The sequence below is a fragment of the Onychostoma macrolepis genome, chromosome 22 (genome assembly GCF_012432095.1).
Source record: "Onychostoma macrolepis isolate SWU-2019 chromosome 22, ASM1243209v1, whole genome shotgun sequence".
Lineage (NCBI taxonomy): Eukaryota > Metazoa > Chordata > Actinopteri > Cypriniformes > Cyprinidae > Onychostoma > Onychostoma macrolepis.
The window spans coordinates 1476385-1500365 of record NC_081176.1 but is presented as its reverse complement, the minus strand read 5'-3'; the positions used below and the strand labels follow the sequence as shown (position 1 = coordinate 1500365).

Below are 23981 nucleotides of genomic sequence, written 5' to 3'. Positions count from 1 at the left end.
TTAAGTGTGAATTAGCTAATATAGGCATATACCTTTATTGTTTTTAATTTAAATGTATTATATATATATATGCACACATTTATTTGATATATTTTTTAAGTGTGAATTAGCTAATATAGGCATATACCTTTATTGTTTTTAATTTAAATGTATTATATATATATATGCACACATTTATTTGATATATTTTTTAAGTGTGAATTAGCTAATATAGGCATATACCTTTATTGTTTTTAATTTAAATGTATTATATATATATATGCACACATTTATTTGATATATTTTTTAAGTGTGAATTAGCTAATATAGGCATATACCTTTATTGTTTTTAATTTAAATGTATTATATATATATATGCACACATTTATTTGATATATTTTTTAAGTGTGAATTAGCTAATATAGGCATATACCTTTATTGTTTTTAATTTAAATGTATTATATATATATATGCACACATTTATTTGATATATTTTTTAAGTGTGAATTAGCTAATATAGGCATATACCTTTATTGTTTTTAATTTAAATGTATTATATATATATATGCACACATTTATTTGATATATTTTTTAAGTGTGAATTAGCTAATATAGGCATATACCTTTATTGTTTTTAATTTAAATGTATTATATATATATATGCACACATTTATTTGATATATTTTTTAAGTGTGAATTAGCTAATATAGGCATATACCTTTATTGTTTTTAATTTAAATGTATTATATATATATATGCACACATTTACATTAGCTGTTTTTAAGAGACCCATTTCTGGTGTTTAGCTGTGTTAGCATCAAAGTTTCTGGTGTTTTGTGTTAGCATCGAAGTTTCTGGTGTTTTGTGTTAGCATCGGCGTTTCTGGTGTTTAGCTGTGTTAAGATCGACGCTTCTGGTGTTTAGCTGTGTTAGCATCGAAGTTTCTGGTGTTTTGTGTTAGCATCAAAGTTTCTGGTGTTTAGGTGTGTTAGCATCGACGTTTCTGGTGTTTAGCTGTGTTAGCATCGACGTTTCTGGTGTTTAGCTGTGTTAAGCATCGACGTTTCTGGTGTTTTGTGTTAGCATCAAAGTTTCTGGTGTTTAGGTGTGTTAGCATCAAAGTTTCTGGTGTTTAGCTGTGTTAGCATCGACGTTTCTGGTGTTTTGTGTTAGCATCAAAGTTTCTGGTGTTTTGTGTTAGCATCAAAGTTTCTGGTGTTTGGCTGTGTTAGCAGCATCGAAGTTTAGCTGTGTTAACATCTATGTTTCTGGTGTTTAGCTGTGTTAACATCAAGGTTTCTGGTGTTTTGTGTTAGCATCCAAGTTTCTGGTGTTTAGGTGTGTTAGCATCGACGTTTCTGGTGTTTAGCTGTGTTAGCATCGAAGTTTCTGGTGTTTTGTGTTAACATCTATGTTTCTGGTGTTTAGCTGTGTTAACATCAAGGTTTCTGGTGTTTTGTGTTAGCATCGAAGTTTCTGGTGTTTAGCTGTGTTAGCATCGACGTTTCTGGTGTTTAGCTGTGTTAGCATCAAAGTTTCTGGTGTTTAGCTGTGTTAGCATCGACGTCTCTGGTGTTTAGCTGTGTTAGCATCGACGTTTCTGGTGTTTAGCTGTGTTAGCATCAAAGTTTCTAGTGTTTAGCTGTGTTAGCATCGAAGTTTCTGGTGTTTTGTGTTAGCATCGAAGTTTCTGTTGTTTTGCTATGTTAACACAGTTTCTGGTGTTTTGTGTTAGCATCGATGTTTCTGGTGTTTAGGTGTGTTAGCATTGAAGTTTCTGGTGTTTGGCTGTGTTAGCAGCATCGAAGTTTAGCTGTGTTAACATTGATGTTTCTGGTGTTTTGTGTTAGCATCCAAGTTTCTGTTGTTTAACTGTGTTAACAGTTTCTGGTGTTTTGTGTTAGCATTGATGTTTCTGGTGTTTAGGTGTGTTAGCATCAATGTTTCTGGTGTTTAGCTGTGTTAGCATCTATGTTTCTTGTGTTTAGCTGTGTTAGCATTGATGTTTCTGGTGTTTAGGTGTGTTAACATCAAGGTTTCTGGTGTTTAGCTGTGTTAACATAGTTTCTGGTGTTTTGTGTTAGCATTGATGTTTCTGGTGTTTAGCTGTGTTAGCATCAATGTTTCTGGTGTTTATCTGTGTTAGCATCTATGTTTCTGGTGTTTAGCTGCGTTAGCATCGATATTTCTGGTGTTTAGCTGTGTTAGCATCTATGTTTCTTGTGTTTAGCTGTGTTAACATCGATATTTATGGTGTTTAGCTGTGTTAACATTGACGTTTATTGTGTTTAGGTGTGTTAGCATCGATGTTTCTGGTGTTTAACTATGTTAACATTGATGTGTCTTGTGTTTAGCTGTGTTAGCATTAGCATTTCTGGTGTTTAGATGTGTTAGCATCACAGTTTCTGGTATTTAGGTGTGTTAGCATTGATGTTTCTTGTTTTTAGCTGTGTTAACATTGATGTTTCTTGTGTTTAGGTGTGTTAGCATCGATGTTTCTGTTGTTTAGCTGTATTAACATTGATGTTTCTTGTGTTTAGCATTAGCATTTCTGGTGTTTAGCTGTGTTAGCGTTCATATTTTTAGTGCTTAGCTGTGTTATAACATAGGTGTTAGCGTTGATGTTTCTGGTGTTTAGCTGTGCTAGCATTACAATTTCTAGTGTTTAGCTGTGTTTGCATTAGCATTTCTGGTGTTTGGCTGTGTTAGCATTGATATTTCTAGTGCTTAGCTGTGTTGACATTAATATTTCTGGTGTTTAGCTGTGTTAGCATTGATGTTTGGTTTGTTTAGGTGTAGTGCAGTGTTGAGTTTCACTCTGGTGTTTAGCGCTAGTGTTTGTTTCTGTGTTTGCAGGCTGCTGGCGGAGGAGGAGGAGAAGGTGAAGTCTCTGCTGTCGCTGCAGGAGGAGCAGGAGGAGCAGCTCCAGCAGACCCAGCGTGAGAAGCAGGAGCTCCTGCAGGAGATGGAGAAGAAGTCTCAGGCTCTGGATGACGCCCAGCACCAGCTGGACAAAGTGCGGGCCAGCCGACGCAGAGTGGACCAGGACATCGCGGTGAGCTCAATGCCGCGCTAGTGTCGCACTCCTCGCGTGTTCCTCTGCACTCATGAACGTGTGTCATCCGCAGGCCGCGCAGCGCAAACTCCGGCAGGCCAGCACGAGCGTCAAACACTGGAACGTGCAGATGAACCGCCTGATGCACCCCATCGGCCCTGGAGGTTTGTTATGTTCTTGTTGCATTAAAAATGCATAAAAACCCAGTTCATTTCTACTCAGAATCAGAATCAGAAAGAGCTTCCAGTGCACAGACCGACAACAAAATAAACAAGTGATTAGAAATAAATGTGCGACCCTGGACTACAAAACCAGTCATAAGGGTAAATATTTTGAAACTGAAATTAAGCTCTCCATTGATGTATGGTTTGTTAGGATCGGACAATATTTAGCTGAGATGCAACTATTTAAAAATCTGGAATCTGAGGGTGCAAAAACATCTAAATACTGAGAAAATCACCTTTAAAGTTGTTCAAATTAAGTTCTTAGCAATGCATATTACTAATCAAAAATGAAGTTTTGATATATTTACGGTAGGAAATGTACAATATATCTTCATGGAACATGATCTTTACTTAATATACTAATGATTTTTGGCATAAAAGACAAATGGATAATTTTGACCCATACAGTGTATTGTTGGCTATTGCTACAAATATACCTGTGCTGCTTATGACTGCTTCCGTGCTCCAGGGTCACACGTGTGAAAACAATACACAATAGACAATATATACAAATTATGCAAGAGAATTTGGATAGATGTAAGATATGTTAACTCAATAACATTATGTATAATAAATACAAGTGTGTATAGTTGGGTATTGCACATGTTTTATTGCACATTTAACTGTTCTTCTGTTCCATTCTTTTAAAGAAAGGAGAGCGTCTTCTAGTAATCTTCTCGCTCCTCCGGTCCGCATCCCCTCGGTCAGCGAGAGCGAGTCCAGACCTCCACAGAGATCGAACAGCCTCCACTGTGAGAATATGGACTGCGGCGGCAACGAAAACAAAGAGCCGACTGATGCTGAGGCTGAATAAACCTGACAGAAATAAGCACAACTGACGTAGCACTTAATAAACTTGAAGAAATTGTTCAGTCTATAATGAAAATGTGCTGAATGGATGCTCTGCAGTGAATGGGTGCCGTCAGAATGAGAGTCCAAACAGCTGATAAAAATAATCCACACCACTCCAGTCCATCAGTTAACATCTGGAGAAGACAAAAGCTGAAACAAATCCAGCATTAAGACGTTTTTAACTCAAATACGAGTCTGTAATCCATAAAAAGGCTTCTCATTGTGACGGCACCCATTCACAAGTGATTTTCAAGCACATTTTTATTTTTTAGTTAACTATTTCTTTAAGAAATTGACTGTGAATGAACCATAGCTGAAATCATAATTGAAACTGAAATGTATTTTCTTGTTTTTGTTGTTGCTGTATGATAGACCCCGGCTGATTTTTGGTGAAGCCGCTGTGGTTTGACTTCCTGTTTCCTGTGCGAGCAGAAGATGCTGCTCTTTATCTCTCGCTCACTGTCACGAGAGGAAATAAATGAGTAGAAAAACAAAATATGTGTTTTACCCATTTTAATCTAATCTTACTCAAATAGTGTGAGGAAGCACTTCAGAAAAGTTGTTTTGTCATTCGCTTTGCACAAATGAGGCATAATAACGTCTTACACGTGGGAAAATAATGAGTTATAAGCTTTTACACACCCTCTGGATGATATCTAACACATTTTAAATTTAAAACCCTGAAGTTTACAGAGTCGTTCGATCGGAGTTTATGGTTCACACGGCGAACAGCGACATCTGCCGGCGGGGACCGGAAGTGAGCGCGAATTCTCACGTAAACGTATAAATAGCGTTTGTGCTGCAAATAAAAACAAACATTAAAAGCACATTTTCAGCACATGTATAAATATACATAAAGGACAAAACAGAGAGAACCCCTACAGGAAAATAAATAAACAAATAAAGGAGGGGAAAAAATCACACCTAGTAAAGTTTCACATACAAAATTAAATGCATAAAGACAAATAAATAAAAAATAAACAAATAAAAGAAGATAATAATAACTTACTACAGAGGAAAACTTTATGCATCAGTGGTATTACCAAAACAATCTTCATAATATTAATAATTCAATATATTATTAATTAATATTATTAAAATATTAATAATAATATTTAAATTATATTAATTCATATTTCATAATATTTTAAAAAAAAATCTAACACTTTTTCTTGTTTTTAATCAACTTCAGAGTTTTAAGGAATGCGCCAATTTCAGTTAAGAAATATGAAAAAGGCGGCTGCGAATTAGCGAGTTGAGGTACTTACAGGGTTAAATGAAATGAGCCGCTATGACGTCATACCGGAGCGGGGCCGGAGCGCTCGAGCCGTCGGGACTCCGGTGTGATGCAGCGGAGCGAGTCCCGGTAAACATGAAGCGTTCCGCGGGTTCGCGCTGATCCGACCGGAAAATAACGGAGGAAACCGTCGGGATCGTTCTCTCCGACGCGTAAGTTCGTCTTCCGTTCGTTGCTTCGCGCGGTTATATGAGACTCTGATGGGTTATTTACCGAGACCGTTAAGATTTAACGTTACGCTCATATATAAAGTTTCAAAGAGAGTTTTGTATTGACAGATCACGCGAGGAGTTAAAGACCGATAGATAGATGATAGATAGATAGATAGATAGATAGATAGATAGATAGATAGATAGATAGATAGATGAATAGATAGGCTTGTGTTGTTTGTAGGTGAAAGTTGTTTTGGGGTGATTTTGGGACGCTGCTCTTGCAACATATACTGGCACACAATGTGTGTTTACAAACGGAACAAACACCCGTATAACGGACTGTAACATCACTGAAGAACCGTTTAAAGTGTTTTCATTCATCACAAGTTCAACTTTATACTAAAATACAAACACGCAGAAGCCGTCAAGGTCAGAGTCGCCAACAAAAAATATGTTGATGTGAACTTTGAGATGTTTGTGGTGGCACCCGTTCATCGACCCCGACCCGCCGCTTAATACATCATCGGCTCTGGAGTGTGTGTCGTCCCTTACGACAATTAACCATGGTTTAATTATAGTAAAAGTGTAATAACCATGTTTTTTTTTGGCGCGTTGATTGGCATTTGTATAACCACAGTTTTACTACAAATACCATGGTTAAACTATGGTTAGTGTAGCAAGATCATGGTTATTTTCTGATTACTATGGTAAGCATGTTTTTTAATTTGTAGTAAAACCCTGGTTAATAAACTGCTAGTGATGCGTAATGAAGTGTACTAGCTCTGGTTTTTCTCAGAGGGACCGTCGTAGATCTGCTTCGTCAGTATTCTTGTGGTTCTACTCTTTTTTTCCTCTGGTTTTTGGTTTTAGGCAACAGCGTCTGTCTTTCCGTCCGTCAGCGGCAGGTTTGAGGGGGGTTTCTTCCTTCCTCGCTGTTGTGATTTTCCCATGTCTTCTGTCTCGCAGTCCTGGTGACTGTATAGAAGTATATGAGATGCTGAAACGCAAAAGTTTTGCGAAAGTGAATTTAGTTTGGTGTGATTCGCAAATTTTAAAAGATTCATCTTTGAGCTGGGACGGCTTGCTTCATAACTCTTTATTAAAGGATATTTTGAAGTCTTCGTGGAGAAAACAAATGGGAAAAATACTTCGCAAACTTGCGTTGTCTTGATTTCAGATTCTTTTTGCTAAAAATCTTCGAAACCCCAAGAATCCGTCACATAGAGACCGTTTCTCTATGTTCGTCTGTCAGGTTAAATGTCAGCGCTTGTATAACGCAAGTTTTGACGATTTTGATTTGATTTTGCGACACTTCGTCATGTGGCCAAAAGTTGACTGTTCTGGATGTAAAGATCGCACACATTGTAGCGATAAACGTTTCGATGGACTGCGTAGTTCGAAAAAGTGTTAAATAGCCAAATTCGTAGCTTAGAACGTTTCTGCTGTGATTCTTGTTTCTATGGAAACAGCGAAAAGCGATGCTACTTCATTTGGCCATGAGTTGACAAAATAAAATGTTCTGGACATAGGCATTTGTTGACCAATGAGAGTGTCAGTCAGTCGGTCAGTTTTAGTCTTCTGGTCAATTCTGGACATAAAAATAGTTTTCGTTATAGAGATTTTTAGTAATAACGTGTAAACATTTCCTGACCGATGCGTGCACCTCAGGCTTTGGGATTGTGATGATGATATTCAGTAGAAGCCACTTTTAAAAAGTGTTTAATCGCCAAATTCGTAGCGTAGAAATGTCTGTCGCAATTCTTGTTCCCATGAAAACGGCAAAATCAACGCTATGTCATGTGGCCAAAAGTTGACAAAATAATACACTTCAAAATTATACAGTTCTAGGTTTTTGGAAATCAAGGCACTTCTGGATGCAAAAAAAACGCTCGTTATAGAGAAATACATATTTTTTGCAATAATGCGCGAACCTTTCCTGACCGATGCACCACAAACTGTGAGGTTTAATGATGACAAGTATATTCGGTAGAAGCCACAAGAATGTGTCATTTGAAAAAGTGTTTAATCGCCTAATTAACGTAAAACTTTTGTCGCAATTCTTGTTTCCACCTCTCCAATTGGTCAATCTCCCTTGTGGCCCTGATGTACTTCCAAAATCAAAGAACAAACTGGTGCGACATCATTTTGAATAAAAATACGCTAAATTAAATTTGTTTTGGGAAAAAAAAGTGAACTTTCCAAAAAAAGTTCGGAAAGCTTTACATATTCATCCAAACGCTGCTCCCAGCAGCTCTGACGGCATCAGGATGTTTGTTAACAGTATACCGCTGCTCAGGTATTTAAAACTACTTTTTACGAAGAACAAAAAAGAACTTTGCCACAAGTATATCAGGATAGAATCCTGAAGAGAGATCCTCCGATCATAGAAGTCGTTGTTACCATGGAAACAGTCATCTGCATTGTGAATGATGGAATCGAGTCTTCCCACACTTACTTATTATTACTAAATATATTTGAGTATTTTGTAATAAATTACAAATATACTCTATTTTGTACGTTTAATCAATGACATATACGTAAATAGTTTCACTGATGTAATTCGCAATGCATCATGGGAGTTTTAAAATACTTTTTAGTCAATTTTGCAAATAACTTATTTTTTAACGACGTTTTTGAATTTTGAAAGACTCCTAGTTTGACTACCAACACTTTAACGAAGCATATACTTCGCAAACTTGCGTTCTTTTCTGTGCTCGATTTCAAGCCTGGTCTCTCCTGGTTTTACTGTAGTTCTGGGTTGGTGAACCAGTTTATTGGCTTCTGTTGTACAAAAGCATCTAATGAGCAGCTAATGAATACTAACGAGTGCTAATTGGCTTAGAGACGGAGAGGCCCGTCACCCAAAGTTACCCTCGCTAATGAACTCGTTAACCTCATGCCTGTAAGGAAGTGACATCGGCGCTGCTTGCCTCCAGTCCCATGATGCTCTGCTTTTACTGATCTGACCTGAGTTTGGCTTTTTATAAGAGGTCAAAGGTCAGCTGCCTTTCACATCGTTGGGGTCAAAAGGTCATTTGAGCGTTCAGCAAAGTCAGAATGGAATACAAGTGTACTGCATATATACTACAGGTACATAAAATGGTATTTTGCATCAATTAAAAAGTTCTCACTATGTACTGCGGGAATAGTATGCTTAGTGGTGACCTTTGACCCCGCACAGAAAGGCCTGGCACTGCCATATGTAAATTCTGCGGCAGATTAAACCTGCTAATCTGCTGTAGTGATGAAGGTCTTTAGGAGATCTGCAGTGTTTGAACACACTCATTGATCCGCACACTGACCCACATAGTGCTCGGCTGACCAATCAGAGCGCAGGACCCCGCTGATGTCGTGTGATTGAACTGTTTGTAGGAGAAAGTTGTGGTTTCAGGATGATCTGTGCTCTTGTTTATTTGTCTAAACGGACGTCTTTCGTTTCCAGGAAGCAGATAATAGTGACTGTAGACTAACCCTAAAATAAAACTTGTGCTCATTTTGTTTTGTTATTTTATTGTTTTATTTAATTTTATTACTTTAGTTTTGTACATTTTGCTGTAAAATGATCAATTAAAGCAAATTATAAAGAACATAGACTAACCCTAAAATAAAACTAACAGCTGTTTTATTTTATTAATTTTATTTGATCACTTTAGTTGTGTAAAGGAAATTCTAGTAACTGTAGACTAACCCTAAAGTAAAACTTGTGGACATTTCATTGAATGAAAATGTTATTTTATCACATTAGGTTTGTTTTAAAGTGAGCTGTAAGTAATTTTATTGACTTGATTAATCCTAAAATAACACTTTTTTTTTTGCTTATTATTTGATTTTATTACTTTAGTTCATTTTCGCTTTTTGTGCACTCTGTTCTCAGCTTCACACAATTTAACATGTTTTAAACCAAGCAGTTGCTGTGAATATAATTCATGTGTGCGTCAGAGCTAGCTTGTGATCATGAAGACACTTCAGTGTGTTTTTTGGATGTCAAACATGTTCTCCAAACTTGTAGGACTCAAACACAGAGTGTGTGATGTGTGTGTGTGTCACAGTTCAGTGTGAGAGAGTGTGAAGCTCCAGCGAGAGGCTGATCCTGCAGCCTGCAGCCGCTCCAGTGACGGGCCTCTCTGACCTCTGCTCCTCATTCACTGGGTGTTTCTGGGAACTTATACTGAGAAATCCACTCACAGAGGTGTCATCTGTCCGTGTGTGTGTGTGTGTGTGTGTGTGTGTGTCAGAGGTCTAAAGACAGCAGTTTCTCTGTCAGTCTGGGAACACTTGGCTTTGCTTTGGTTCGGCCGCAGACGTCTCATGTCTCTACAGCTGGTGTATGTTATTTCCCAGAATGCCGTGCGGTGGTCGGTCGGTCGGGGGTGGGCGTACTGCGGGGCTCCGGTGTCTTCTGAACAACGTACAGCTGTCAAATCAGTGTTGTGTTATCACAACTGTTCCTCAAATACACATATATACACATTACACACACACACACACACACACATCAGACAAGACACTTTTAAGATGGGACTTCTTGAAACTAATGAAAAACTTAAAGTAGAATAATCATTTAATATTAATATAAAAGTTTTTTATGCATATATAATATTACAGTATTATGGGCATTATAATATTCATATATATGTATATATATATATTTTAATTCTGTATTTATGTATGTATTGTGAGCATATATTGTCTATATAGAGAGAGAGGCGTAAAATAAATCAATTAAATAAAATCAATCAATTAAATATTTTTTTTTTTATTAGAGTATGTTTTATATTATTTATATAAATTAAATATAATGTTTATATTTTATATTATTCATTTTTATTTAAAGTTATGTACATTTAATTTTAGTACTATTGAGATACAATTTGTTTTATAAAACGTTTTAAAAAATGTTTTATAAAATTTTTATTTTATATTTTCTGTTAATTCTCAGTAAAATTTGAGGAATTTTGTTGTGTTTTGTCATTTTAATTAGTTTTTGCTGGCTTAAAATATTTCTATTATGTTTGTATTAATTTTTATAGTAGTTTTAGTTATTTTTGTACATGAAAATTTGAAATGTGCTTCGGAAACTAGATAAAAAAAAGTTTTTGATATTTAATTAAACATTTATTTTATTTAACATTTTATTTTAACTATAATAACACTGCTTTATATGTAATGTATTTTTATAATATATGTTTATTTGATTTAACATTTATTTTATTTCAAGTAATGAAAATGTTTTTTTTTTCAATGCTTTTATTTTTAGTTAACTATAACAATCCTGGTTTATATATGAAGTATTTTTATAATATAATGTGTGTTTGTTTATTTTATTTTATTTAATATGTATTTTATTTCAAGTAACGAACATGTTTTTTCCCCCGATGGTCTTACTTCTAGTTAACTATATAAGTGGTTTTATAATGTAATGAATGTTTGTTTAGACACGCAACGTATAAAACAACGTGTTTGTTTAGATACAATGTGTCTGTAATGTATTTGCGTCTCTCAGGTGCTGTTATGATCGCCGTGGCTCATGAGCATCTTTGAGTTTCCGGAGATGGACGGAAGAGACTCGGCCGTTTTGGCCGTGAGGAGCAGATTACCCAGAGATCCCAGCGTGGTGGGCGGAGTCTGTATGGGGAACGAAGACTCCTCCCCCTGCAGTAGTCAGGGGGAGGGGCCAGACGACAAACACCTGGATGACGTGCTGTGTGAGCTGGGAACGAGGGCGGAGCTTAACCTGGAGCTGGATGTGAGGGTGGAGCCTGAGGACGGCATGGATCTGCAGGGGGAGGAGCTTAGCTGGGAGACGAATCAGCAGGAGGCAAACGAACTGGAAGAGCAGAGCAACACGAGCCGCAGCACAGCCAGTCCTGAACCCACAGCAGCCTCCACAGGTGATTGGATGATAACGGATGATTAGTTTCGCACACTTGCGCAGTTGCATGAAGTTACATTCGTTTAGAAGACGTCTGAAGTGTTTGTGCATTTTTGTGTAGATCTCTCCAAAGCGTCGCCTCTGTCAGAGCAGCTCCTGCAGGGCCGTGAGGAGGGGGCGGGGCTAAACATGGAGTGTCGTATCTGTGGCGACAGAGCGTCAGGATTTCACTATGGCGTTCATGCCTGTGAGGGCTGCAAGGTCAGAGGTCACGCTTACATAAAACTTTCAAAAAATACAAGAACAAATTTCTGTGCAAGCAGTTCAAAAAAATGTTCTTAAGTAAACTGTTGCATTTAATGCAGTGCATTAAACACAGATCAATCATTACTTCATTCTTACCTCAATTATAACATTGAATTAGTTCGATCAAATGTGGGCAAAAGAACATTTTGTTCATAAGGTCAGTCAAGTCAGATTGTTTCATTTAATGCAAAGCATTAAACGCATGCAAAATGCATTTCTGTGTAAATCAGTTGTAAAATGTTTTATGTGAACAAAAAAACAAAACAAAAACCAAGAGTTTCTGTATAAACAGTTCACAAAACTTATAGAGTAAAATGTTGCATTTAATGCAACACATGAAACACTAGTAGAGCACATTTATCTTGCATAAAATGCAGCATTAAATTAGTTTGAAATGTGGGCAGAACAACACTTTTTGTGAAATTATTCGTAAAAAAAATAATTCAAGTCAGATCATTGCATTTAATGCAATTCATTTAATGCATGCAGAATGCATTTCTGTGTAAATTAGTTGTAAAATGTTTTATGAACAAGTTGTTGCATTGAATTAGATTCACAAAACACAAACAGAACAAACTTCTTTATAAAGTTTCTAAAACCGTTATGGAGTAAATTATTGCATTTAATGCAATGCAATAAACATTTCATATGTGGAACAATCATAAAATCATTCTTGCATAAATTGGATGGATTTACTGAAATGTGGGCATTTAATAAAAAGGTGCATTTAATGCAGTGCATATTTATCTAGCAAAAATTTGAACAGTAAATTAGTTTAATGAAATGTGGGCTGAACAACGTTTTGTGAAATTGTTTATAATTTAGTCATTCAAGTCAGATTTAATGCAATTCACAAAACACAAGCAGAATGAATTTCTGTATGAACAATTCACAAAACCATTCTTGAATAAATTGTTGCATTTAATGCAACACATGAAACAATTAGAACACATTTCTGTGTAGATCAACCATAAAATCAATGTAAATTGTAACATTTAATTGGGCAGAACAGCTTTTTGTGAAATCATTCATAATTGCAAAAAGAGTTGCATTTAATGCAACTCGTTAATACAGCCAGAACACATTTCTGTGTAAATTAGTTGTAAAGATTTTTACATAAGATTTCTTTTTTTTTTTTTTTCGAAACTTAAGCAGAATGTATGTTTCTAAATGGTTCAGAAAATAATTCTGGAGTAAAGTCATTTAAAATGCATAAGCATTTATGGGAACTGTGTCTCTATTTCTCTCAGGGATTTTTCCGGAGGACCATTCGCATGAAGCTGGAATATGAGAAATGCGACGCAGCTGTAAGATCCAAAAGAAAAGTCGGAATAAATGTCAGTTCTGTCGTTTCCAAAAGTGCCTGATGCTCGGGATGTCCCATGATGGTGAGCGAAACCACAACAGTCATTAGCGAACAGTAAAACAAACGTGACTTTCTAGAGTGTTGAATGAGATTCTGTGTTTGTAGCGATCCGATACGGGCGGATGCCGGAGGCAGAGAAGCGTAAGCTAGTGGCGGGTCTGTTAGCGGGAGAAAAGAGCTCTCCGAACTCCAGCGGGTCAGATCTGAAATCTCTCGCCAAACGGGTCAACAACGCCTACCTGAAGAATCTGAACATGACCAAGAAGAAAGCTCGCAACATCCTGACGGGGAAGACCAACTCAAGCCCGGTAACCTGCTCGTGACATGACAAAAGTAAAACAGCCCTGCAAATAAACATAGTTGCGAAAACGAAGCGTTTTGTCTCTGTGTGTCCTTCAGCCATTTGTCATTCATGACATGGACTCGCTGTGGCAGGCGGAAAACGGGCTGGTCTGGAATCAGGTGATTAACGGAGCTCCGCCCAATAAGGAGATTGGCGTGCACGTGTTCTACCGCTGTCAATGCACGACCGTGGAAACCGTACGAGAACTCACAGAGTTCTCCAAAAGCATCCCGGGATTCGTCGACCTTTTCTTGAATGACCAGGTAACGCAAAGATTTTCAACTATGTAAAAAAAAAACTAAACTGTAGTAAAAAAAAATCCAAGCTCAGTTAAACTAAACAAAGTCTAATTCACTGAATTGAAACAGAATGCAGATGTCTACTTCATTCGTAAATTATTGCGCAAATTGTTGCATTCGGTTAAACTGAAAAAGCAGAATTAATTTTTGTGTAGATCAATCATGAAGTCAAGTGAAAAATGTCGCATTCATTTTGTTTCAGAAAAATTGCAAACAAATTTCATTGAATTTGTGTGTAAAGTGATTTAAGTCAAATTGTCGCATTTAATGCAATTCGTTAAACTTGCAGAATCCGAAATGCATGCTGTATCCCACAACATAAACGGATTGTAAAATATTTCTTGTGTTGTTACAAGAATTTCCAAAAAACACAAGCATTTCTTTGTAAACAGTTCATAAAACCGTTCTTGAGGAAATCGTTGCATTTAATGTAACGCATGAGATCACGTGTATGTAGATAAAATTATTCTCGTGTAAATTGTACCATTGAATTAGTTCAATGAAATGTGGGCAGAACATCTTTTAGTAAAAATTTTCATAAAGTCATTAAGTGCATTTCTCTGTAAATCAGTCATTAAATGCACAAGATGTTGCATTGAATTTGATTCACAAAATACAATCAGAATAAATTTCTGTTTAAAACGTGCGTTCATTAAACAGTTCTTGAGTACATTGTTAAATTTAATGCAAGGCATGAAACACAAGTACAACGCATTTATGTGTTGACCAGTCCTAAAATATTTTAGTGTAAATTGTTTCAATTTGTTTAATGAAACATAGGTAGGACAATTTTTTGTGAAATCATTTGTAAAGTCATTATTGCATAAATTGTTGCATTTAATGCACCGTGTTAATACAGGCAAAACAAGTCTTTGTGTGAATCAATCTTAAAGTCATTATAGCTTACAAATTTGTCTCATTAAACGCAAGCAGAATGTATATTATTCTAAATAGTTCAGAAAACCATTCTTCAGTAAATATTTTTCGTGAAACCAAAAAAATGCGACGGTTTACGCAAGAATGCTTTACACAAAAATCCATTCAGCTAGCTCCCCTCCGCTCCTGCAGGTGACGCTGCTGAAATACGGGGTCCACGAGGCGATCTTCGCCATGCTGCCGTCGCTCATGAATAAAGACGGGCTGTTGGTGGCGAATGGGCGGGGCTTCGTGACGAGGGAGTTTCTACGCAGTCTGCGCAAACCCTTCAGCGAGATCATGGAGCCGAAGTTTGAGTTCGCAGTGAAGTTTAACGCTCTCGAGCTGGACGACAGCGACCTCGCGCTCTTCGTGGCTGCCATTATCCTGTGTGGAGGTGAGAGAGTGTTTTGTTTCGTTTCGGCCCCTAGTGGTTAAAGATGAAACTGCAGCAAGATTGTAACAGAGTTAACTTTAAGGATGGGCGACATTTTACTGCTTGCGATATACCAGTAAAAATTCTCCTCGCGATAATAACGATAGAGTCTAGTTGTTGACATATTTCTGTGTGCGACTGGAAGGCGGATGTGAAATAGAGGAGGAGTTTATCGCTAAATGAGGAGCTCATTCTACAATCTGGAACTGGTTTATTCAGGGCTGTACAGTGCACAAAAAAATCAGTCTGAATAAATGTACTACAGTAGCATGTGTGCGATACAGTTTTGCATGTGTATGAGCCCGTTTACAAACCTGATGTCCAACAAAGACATCATTTATTGACATGCTTTTTCTCCAAATTAACTTAATAACATAGTTGAGTGTTTCAAATAATTTTTATTGTGACCAGACGTGGTTTCATATTACAGAATGATGTCGATTAGCATTGTATTATAAATATACTTTATCCGTATAAAACAAATACCCAAGATTGCTTGAAGAACACAGACCATAGCTATATTTTGTGCAATCGTATGTTTATAGTCTTCAAGTTTCATCAGTTAAAATTTCTCTACCTGCGTTCTATTCAGCGATAACTGGATGCCTTTGTCCATATTATGGATTTCCTGGAGGGTCGTCAGTGCTATTACTTCTGCGATGCATATGTGGGGCAAGAGCGCCCTCTGGCTTCCAGTACGAGTTAAACAGTCGTTACATCACGTGTGTACTCAGTAATGCTCACAACACACTATTTTGGGGAAAAATAGGAAAGATAATACTTTTCTGTAAAGGAACAGGATTCCCTGAATTCGATATCGTTACCGCAATAAATACCAGCAATATCGTGATATATTTTTAAGCCCATATCGCCCATCCCTAGTTTACATACATAATTGCGCAAATAAAATTGGTGTGTTTGCATGTAGATCGTCCAGGTCTCATGAACGTCCACCAGGTGGAGGAGATCCAGGACAACATCCTCCAGGCCCTCAACCAGCACCTGCAGCTCAATCATCCCGACGCCAGCTTCATCTTCCCCAAACTTCTGCAGAAGCTCGCGGACCTGCGACAGCTGGTGACGGAGAACGCGCAGCTGGTGCAGAAGATCAAGAAGACGGAGTCCGAGACGTCGCTGCACCCTCTGCTGCAGGAGATCTACAGGGACATGTACTGAATCGAACCATTCCAGGCACGCTGACCAATCACTGTGACCTTCAGAGTTGTTATTTTTATAAAACAGACGATTTGTTGCTGATGAAATCAGTGCAAACTTAACTCTAAACCAGACCGGGTCAGGTTGTGTGAGTCAAAGAGACATCAGTGAAATGCAATATTGCGCCGTCAGCTGTTCAAACACAACAATATTCGCCAATTCGCAAATTTCCGTCGTCTTCAAATCGCAGCAGTGCATTCCTATTCATGATGGGGACGAAAATATCTTTGCCAACGCAGTGTTTTTTTTAAGTTGTGACAAAAACTCATTGACCAATAAGATGCTAGCGAAATACTGCAGCGCTACCGCGACTAAAGCTATTTCGCCATCTGAAGTTAAATACCTAAGGTTGCTGCTATTGGTGAAATTCGTTTTGTTTTCTCCGTTTTCATTTGTTTGGGTCATTCGCAAGCTAGTAACGTTAAGCTTTACAGGTATGTATTTTCGTTATGTTGCTGACAAGGCCAAAAACACACTACGTAAGTACGCTTACGCAACATACAAACACATTGTCCCGTTTAAACGTATGCTTTTTTGTGTTCGTGTGGCGAACCTCAGTACTGAAGGGGGCGGTAGAATTTCCTTCAAAATACTGTTATTAAACAAGATGTTATTTTTCTGCTAGCTACATATAAACACGTCAACAGTTTAACTAACTTTAACTAACCTGCGCAGCAAGATTCTGCTCCGTCTTGATAGTAGTTGCGCTGACTGTAATGCTAATGTTCGCTATAGCGCCCCTTGTGGCGGCATTGAGAATGCAACAAGCTCTTGCATTGTTTTAGTTGTGGATCGAATCGTTATGAAACGCAATTCATAATAAAACGACACATGAAACTTTTACTAATCTTAAATGCGTCAAGACATTAAAACTAGATCGCTTATTAAGAAAACAATGCTTAAACCAGCCTATGATGGTTTGCTGGACTTACCTGGTTTAAGCTGGTCTTATCTGGTCTCCAAGCCTCACCTGCCCAAAACCTCTTTAAAACCAACTACGAGACTAGCTAAGACCAGTTTAGGCTACCTGGGATCTTTTCACCAATCGCTATTGCAACACCTGAACAACTGGCAGAACGTCATTACAACTTGCAAACCTCAAACTTTCCATTTTTTAATTGTGTTTATTTCTGTTTGCGTTTCTGAGAAATGATACTGTGATCACATTTATATCAGAGCTCAGATCAGTGATTGAATATCTGACTCCAGAGTTTATATTAATGTTATTTAATAACGCTTTATTAGTTAGTTTCCTGAATCAGTGGCTATGGTCACAACACGACGTCCCCAGTCGAGCATATCATTATATAAAGTTGTTTCTGTATCGGCTGTGACCTTTGACCTCAGTCTGATGTTGTTTCCCATGGTTGTGCTGCTAACTGGATCCTGTAGACATGGCATGCTGTGAATCTGTGCGTTTTGAACGGAGACGACTGCCGATGAAAGGCGTCCATGTGTTCCTGTCACAGTTTCCTGGTAATGTGAATGAGGGGGACACGTTTCTCCATCTGCATTGCAGGATAAACGACCGCTGATGTTTTCTACAGGCTTTTGTAAAACACCTGAAGAACATCTGAATAAAACTACAGGGTAAAACCTCACTAATGCATCTTCTGGGTTGATTCAGAAACATGTTTGTGTAGTGCTAACCAAACCAACATCTTTTATGTTCAAAGAGATTATTTTTGAGGTAAGTGGTTGTTTTAGAGGGTGTGTGTGTTTTTGGGTGTCACCTGGGTGTGTTGGAGCAATTTTTTTAACAAGCAAATTGGTCGAAGTGTTCGTATATTTTAACCCTTTTTAACTTTGTTGTTCTGCTGTTTTGTGTTCATCTCCCATTTGCTGTTTTTACATCACTGTATATAGACTAATACAATGAGATACAACAATAATATTTATTACAGTATACTGATAAACTGAACATTCACTTCAAGAGACTGGATGCTTTCAACTGATTTCTATTGAACTGCAGCTCAAACTATTTCAAATATAGTGAATTAAGCTAAGAAACTCGATCATAATGCACAATGTTTCCATCTAACATGTATTTTGAGCTGCAGCTCGTCAAATTAATGGAGTGTTTCACTAATTAGCAGTAAACCGGTTACCGATTTGTGTTGGATGAATGAAAATATTTTTATTTGTAAACATCTTACTTTTGTTTCGTCTTATTTCAGTTAATGTCATAAAACTAGCGAGCTAAGCCAGTAGTTGTACTAACAGTGTCGTGTAAACATGGCTGATAAAGTGAAAAGTGAAAGAAACAGACAAACCAAATCAATTGAGTGAGTCATTTACGCTGGAACCGCTCCGATTGATTCAAACCGTGACTTCGATCATTCAAGCGATTCACTAGCAAAAAAAAAAAAAAACAGATCAAAAGCACCATTCATTTTCAAATTTCGACATCGCTTGTAATGATTTTTATTTTAAAAAACATTGATGGGTGACATGAAGCTTTTTGAAACTCAGAATCAGTTAAACCATTGAGTTGTGAAATGATTCACTGTTTCGAAGCGCTCTACTCGGATCTCGATTCGTGAATCTTTTGATTCAGATCGGATCATTTCTCTAATTGAATATTCATGGTCCGCGTTCCAAGTCGCAGGCTGTATCCGAAATTCACAAAATGATTCGCGAACCTGCTCTGAAGTTCCGTGCTCCGAAGTTCAGAGCGTGGATTGCGAATCATTTGATTCAGATCGTGACTTTGGTGCGCGGATCACGAATGATTTGTGACCCTGGACGACAAAATCTTAAGTGTAAATTTTTCGGTCATTTACGGTAAGAAATTTTGAAAATATCTTCATGGAACATGATCTTTACTTAATATCCTAATGATTTTTGGCATAAAAGAAAAATCGACAATTTTGACCCATACACTGTATTTTTGGCTATTGCTACAAATATACCCCAGCGACTTAAGACTGGTTTTGTGCTCCAGGGTCACATTTGGGAACTTCGGAGTGGGTTCGCGAATCATTTCACGAATAGAATGATTCGCGGTCTGAAGTCCCGATCTGAAATGATGGTTCGCGAATCATTATTCAGATCGGGACTTTGGAGCGTGGATTGCGAATTATTTGATTTAGATCGAAACTTCGGTGCGGGTTTGTGATTCTTTTGAAAGATCGGAACTTGTGGGTTCGCGAATAATTTGAGTCAGATCGGGACTTCGGAGCACGGACCGCGAATCATTTGATTCAGATAAGCGGGTTTGTAAATCTTTTTTCAGATTTTTCTTATTAAACAGTAGAAAACATCAAACCATTAAGGCAGTAGACTACAGTTCTATAAACAAAGCATAAAAAGAAAAAAAACTGAATACACAAAAACAAATCTCTCAAGAAAATTAGCCATTGTTTTATTATAGTAAAGAATGGTTAAACTATGGTTAGTGTAGCAAAACCATGGTTAATTTGGGATTACCGTGGTTTAACCAACTATGTTTTTTTGGTTTTTTTGCACCTTAAGAGGACACACAGAATAAATATAGTGTATTCTCTTTTGAGTGGTCCAGCTGCCAGGGTTTGTGTAGAGGGATGAGGCGAGGACTCAATAGTGCAGGAGAATGGGCTTTTTATTAGTAGTAAAATAAAACAAACAAACAAACAAACAAAAACTACCCCATGGGGGGAAAAACAGGAACAAGGCAAAAGGCTTCGCAGGATACAACTAGTGTAACATCGACAAATTGGCACAGGACTGGAAACACAAGGAGATTATAAAGGGAGCAAATGAGGGTAACAAGATAAACACAGGTGGGGCAAATTAACCAATAATCAGGAAACAAGATGGGTGGGGTCAAGACAATTGACAAGAGAGCACATGGCACCCAGAAAACTAAGACAAAAGCCATGTGCTCACACAAAACAAAAACACAAGCACATGGCCACAAAACAAGATCACCAGCCATGTGCAAAACAGGACATGAACACGCAGCTAATGCGAACACTCATAAGCCACGTGTTCACACAAGACATAACATGAATGCACGCAGCCGATAAAAACACGAACTGCATGCAACAACACAAAACACGTGGACACAAGAGCACGCGGCCGAGCAAACTCGAGACCGCACGCTTACACAACAAAACAGAACATGGAACGCGAGTGGCCGAACCCCAACACGAAACAGAAACTCAAGACATGAGTGCCGGGATCCGAACGTCACGCTCCAGCACAAAACAAGGCACGCAGATGAGAGAGCGCACTCACATGGAACATAGACCCAAACAAGACAAGAGGGGAGTGTCAGGGCTCTGTCACAAAACCACGAACCACGATTCATTCAAAACAATGAATCTCACAAACAGCTCACTTCAATGTCTGACTTGTATTACAATCACGTCCATAAGCTTTTTGTGAAAATTAACTCATTAATCATGTTGTTTGAGCTCTTCTTATTTAACTTTTTCCTTGTGAAATTATGCTACATATACTTATATTCCAAGAATCGTGAACAATAAGCTGCTCTGACTTCTACAGTATTTTCTCCCCTTTGCATCTGTCTTTATAGTTTTATAGGATTGCTGAGGTGATTTTGATGTCATTGGGTGTTTTAGGGTAAATGAGGTGTAATTTTTTAAGGTCAATTATGTTTTTGAGAGCTAGTGGGTGTTTTGAGGGTCAGGGAGCAGTTTGAGAGTGATGGAGTTTCATTGGGTGTTTATGGGGGTCACTGCGTGTTTTAGCGGATCATTGGGGTGTTTTTGAGGGTCATTAAGTATCTGGGTGTGATGAAACTATGCTTGGGTATTTTAGGGAGTCATTGGGGTTGTTTTTGGGGTTCTGTAATTATTAGGGATTAATCTGGGTGTTTTGAGTTTCTGGACATTTTTTGAGAGTCACATGGTGTTCTAGGAAGTCATTGTGTTTTTGAGGGACATTGAGTAGGGAGTAATCTGAGTGTTTCTGGGGATTTTGGGAGACACTGGTTGTTTTAGGGGATCACTGGGGTGTTTTTGAGGGTGATTAAATATTTAGGGTAATGTGAGATTTTGAGAGTTTTAGAAGGTGTTACTGAAGGTCATTTGATGTTTTAGGGGATCTTTTTTTTTTTTTTTTTGAGGGTCATTAAGTTTTCAGGGAGCAATCAGGGTGTGTTGTAGCTTTGCTTGGGTGTTTTTGAGGAACACTGGGGTTGTTTTTAGGGTTCTATAATTATTAGTTAATTTGGGTGTTTTGAGTTTCAGGACATCTCTGAGGGTCTCTGGGTGTTCTAGGAAATCATTGAGGTGTTTTTGAGGGACATTAAGTATTTATGGAGTAATCTGGGTGTTTCACAGTTTTGTTTGGTGGTTTTGGGGGTCACTGGATGTTTTAAGGTATCATTGGGGTGTTTTTGAGGGTCAAATATTTAGGGAGTTATCTGGGTGTTTATGGGTTTCTGGGCATTTTGGGGGTCACTAGGTGTTTTAGGGGATCATTGAGGTGTTTTGAGGGTCATTATTTAGAGAATAATCTGGGTGTTTGGTAGTTTTGGGGGTCACTGGGTGTTTTAGGGGATCACTGGGGTTGTTTTAGGGGATCATTGGGGTGTTTTTGAGGGAAATTATGTATTTAGGGAGTAATCTGGGTGTTTCAGAGCTTCGTTTGGTGGTTTTGGGTGTCACTGGGTGTTTTAGGGGATCATTGTTTTTTTTGAGGGTGATTAAATATTTAGAGAGTAATGTGAGGTTTTGGGAGTTTAAGAAGGTGTTGCTAAATGTCATTTGATGTTTTAGGGGATCATTGGGGTGTTTTTGAGGGTCATTAAGTATTTAGGGAGTAATCTGGGTGTTTATGGGTTTCTGGGCATTTTGGGGGTCACTGGGTGTTTTAGGGCTTTATTGGGGTGTTTTTAAGGTTCAATAAGTATTTAGGGAGTAATCTGGGTGTTTTGGAGATTCATTTGGTGCTTTTGGGGGTCACTGGGTGTTTTTAAGGTATCATTGAGGTGTTTTTGAGGGACATATTTAGGGAGTAATCTGGGTGTTTTGAATTTCTGGACATTTTTGAGGGTGGCTGTGTGTTCTAGGAAATCATTTGGGTGTTTCTAAGGGACATTAAATATTTAGGGAGTAATCTGGGTGTTTATGGGTTTCTGGGCATTTTGGGGGTCACTGGGTGTTTTAGGGGACCATTGGGGTGTTTTTGAGTTTTAATAAGTATTTAGGGAATAATCTTTGTATTTTGGAGTTTCTAGATGTTCTTTAAGGGTCACTAGCTGGGTCATTCTACAGAAACGTCCACTTTTGGTATGGAAAGATGTCTTAAAATGCATTTCTTTTTTTAACATTTATACTTAGACCACATTGTTAGATTACCTTTTGACTATTTCAAGACCACATGTATCATTTTTTGTCACTTGTGTTACCTTCTTTAGCAATATTAGAAGTTTTTTTCATAGATCTTTAGAAAATAGGAAGGAGGAAGTCGAGTGATGTCATCAGTGTGATTTTTTTTATTCCAAAATAAAAGACTTTTGTTAAGCGGTAACACGAGTGACACGACTCCAGGGGACCACTATTTTCATTATATATTTTATAATATTTATTTGGCTTTTTAACATTTTTTTTTTATTATACCATTTACATTATATATTTGATAGTTATGAATAGACTTTTGTATTTTAAATGGTAGAAAATCCTGTTTTTGACCTCAAAATAGAGCACTTTCCCGCTGTACATGGCTGTGGGGACGAGCAGTTTGTGGTGCTTGGAATTCTATATAATTAATAAAAAACAATTATGCCACATTGATGGCTCAGGAAGGTGTAATTGTTCAAATAACATATTGTTTCATTTTAAAATATAAAAATATTTTAACCCTAATGTGTATTTCAACTGTAATATTTCCGTAAAGTCTAGGGACAGAAAAGTGTTTCTGTAGAATGAGCCAGCTGTTCATCAGAGGATCATCAGGGTGACTGGAGCAGCTTTAGTCAGGGTCAGTGGGATGTTTTTGAGGCTCATTGTGTGTTTTGAGTCAGTCGTGTTGTATCAGGGCGTGAGGGTCAGTGAAAGGTTCTCAAGGGCATATTCTCTTCCTCTGAGTTGTGTTCGTCTGTCAGGTGGTTTCCTGTCCGTTATGTATATTTCCTCCTCAGCTGAAGGTCGTGACCCTGCGTTCTGTTTAAAATGTTTCCTCTCTGTAAGGTTACAATTCATGAAGCAAATGCGTGAACCGAACAATCATGTGGATCTCAGGATAACACGCCCATCTGGTTATGATTGTCATTACATGTGATTGTTTGTGTTAGTATGTGTGTGTGTTGTATGATCTTTCTTTGTTTTAAGGGTGTGTGTGTGAGAATGTGCTCCACAGATGTTTCTTGAACAATGCGGCCCCCAATCTGTCCATTGTGTGTGTTATGCACAAGTTCCGCGTCCCAGCAAGCGGTCCGGTTCCAGTCCGGATTCTGCTCTCTCCGCTCGACTCATGCTATATAAGACCGAGCGCAAAACAAAAGCGTTTAAGGGTTTCAAACAGGATTTGATCACATGAGATGCTGAAATCTGCCTAATACAGATTAGACGGATCAGCTCTCAAATCATGGGGCCTCGGACGCACACGAGGAGCGCTGAACCAAACACATTCATAAACAATGAATCTCAGGAGTCAATGAAGACGGTTCCCTAGATTTCTATGAGGTGGTCAAAGTCTGATTGTGTGTTTTTTTGTACATT

At 37.8% G+C, this 23981-nt stretch overlaps 2 protein-coding genes across 2 annotated transcripts in view; both read left to right on the top strand.

Annotated features, from left to right (window-relative positions):
- def6b (DEF6 guanine nucleotide exchange factor b) overlaps positions 1-4600 on the top strand; it is an 18528-nt gene extending 13928 nt beyond the window's left edge. The window contains 3 exon segments of the mRNA XM_058761997.1: positions 2836-3034; positions 3108-3198; positions 3909-4600. Of these exon segments, the coding sequence (XP_058617980.1) occupies positions 2836-3034; positions 3108-3198; positions 3909-4072 (454 nt within the window). The 3' untranslated portion in view covers positions 4073-4600.
- Positions 4601-5412: 812 nt separating this feature from the next.
- pparda (peroxisome proliferator-activated receptor delta a) lies at positions 5413-17912 on the top strand. Its single transcript, XM_058761917.1, is given in 9 exon segments — positions 5413-5559; positions 11063-11450; positions 11553-11692; positions 12988-13036; positions 13039-13125; positions 13209-13411; positions 13503-13709; positions 14814-15057; positions 16025-17912. Coding segments are annotated over 8 exon segments (1542 nt in total). The 5' UTR covers positions 5413-5559; positions 11063-11086; the 3' UTR covers positions 16273-17912.
- Positions 17913-23981: the final 6069 nt, after the last annotated feature.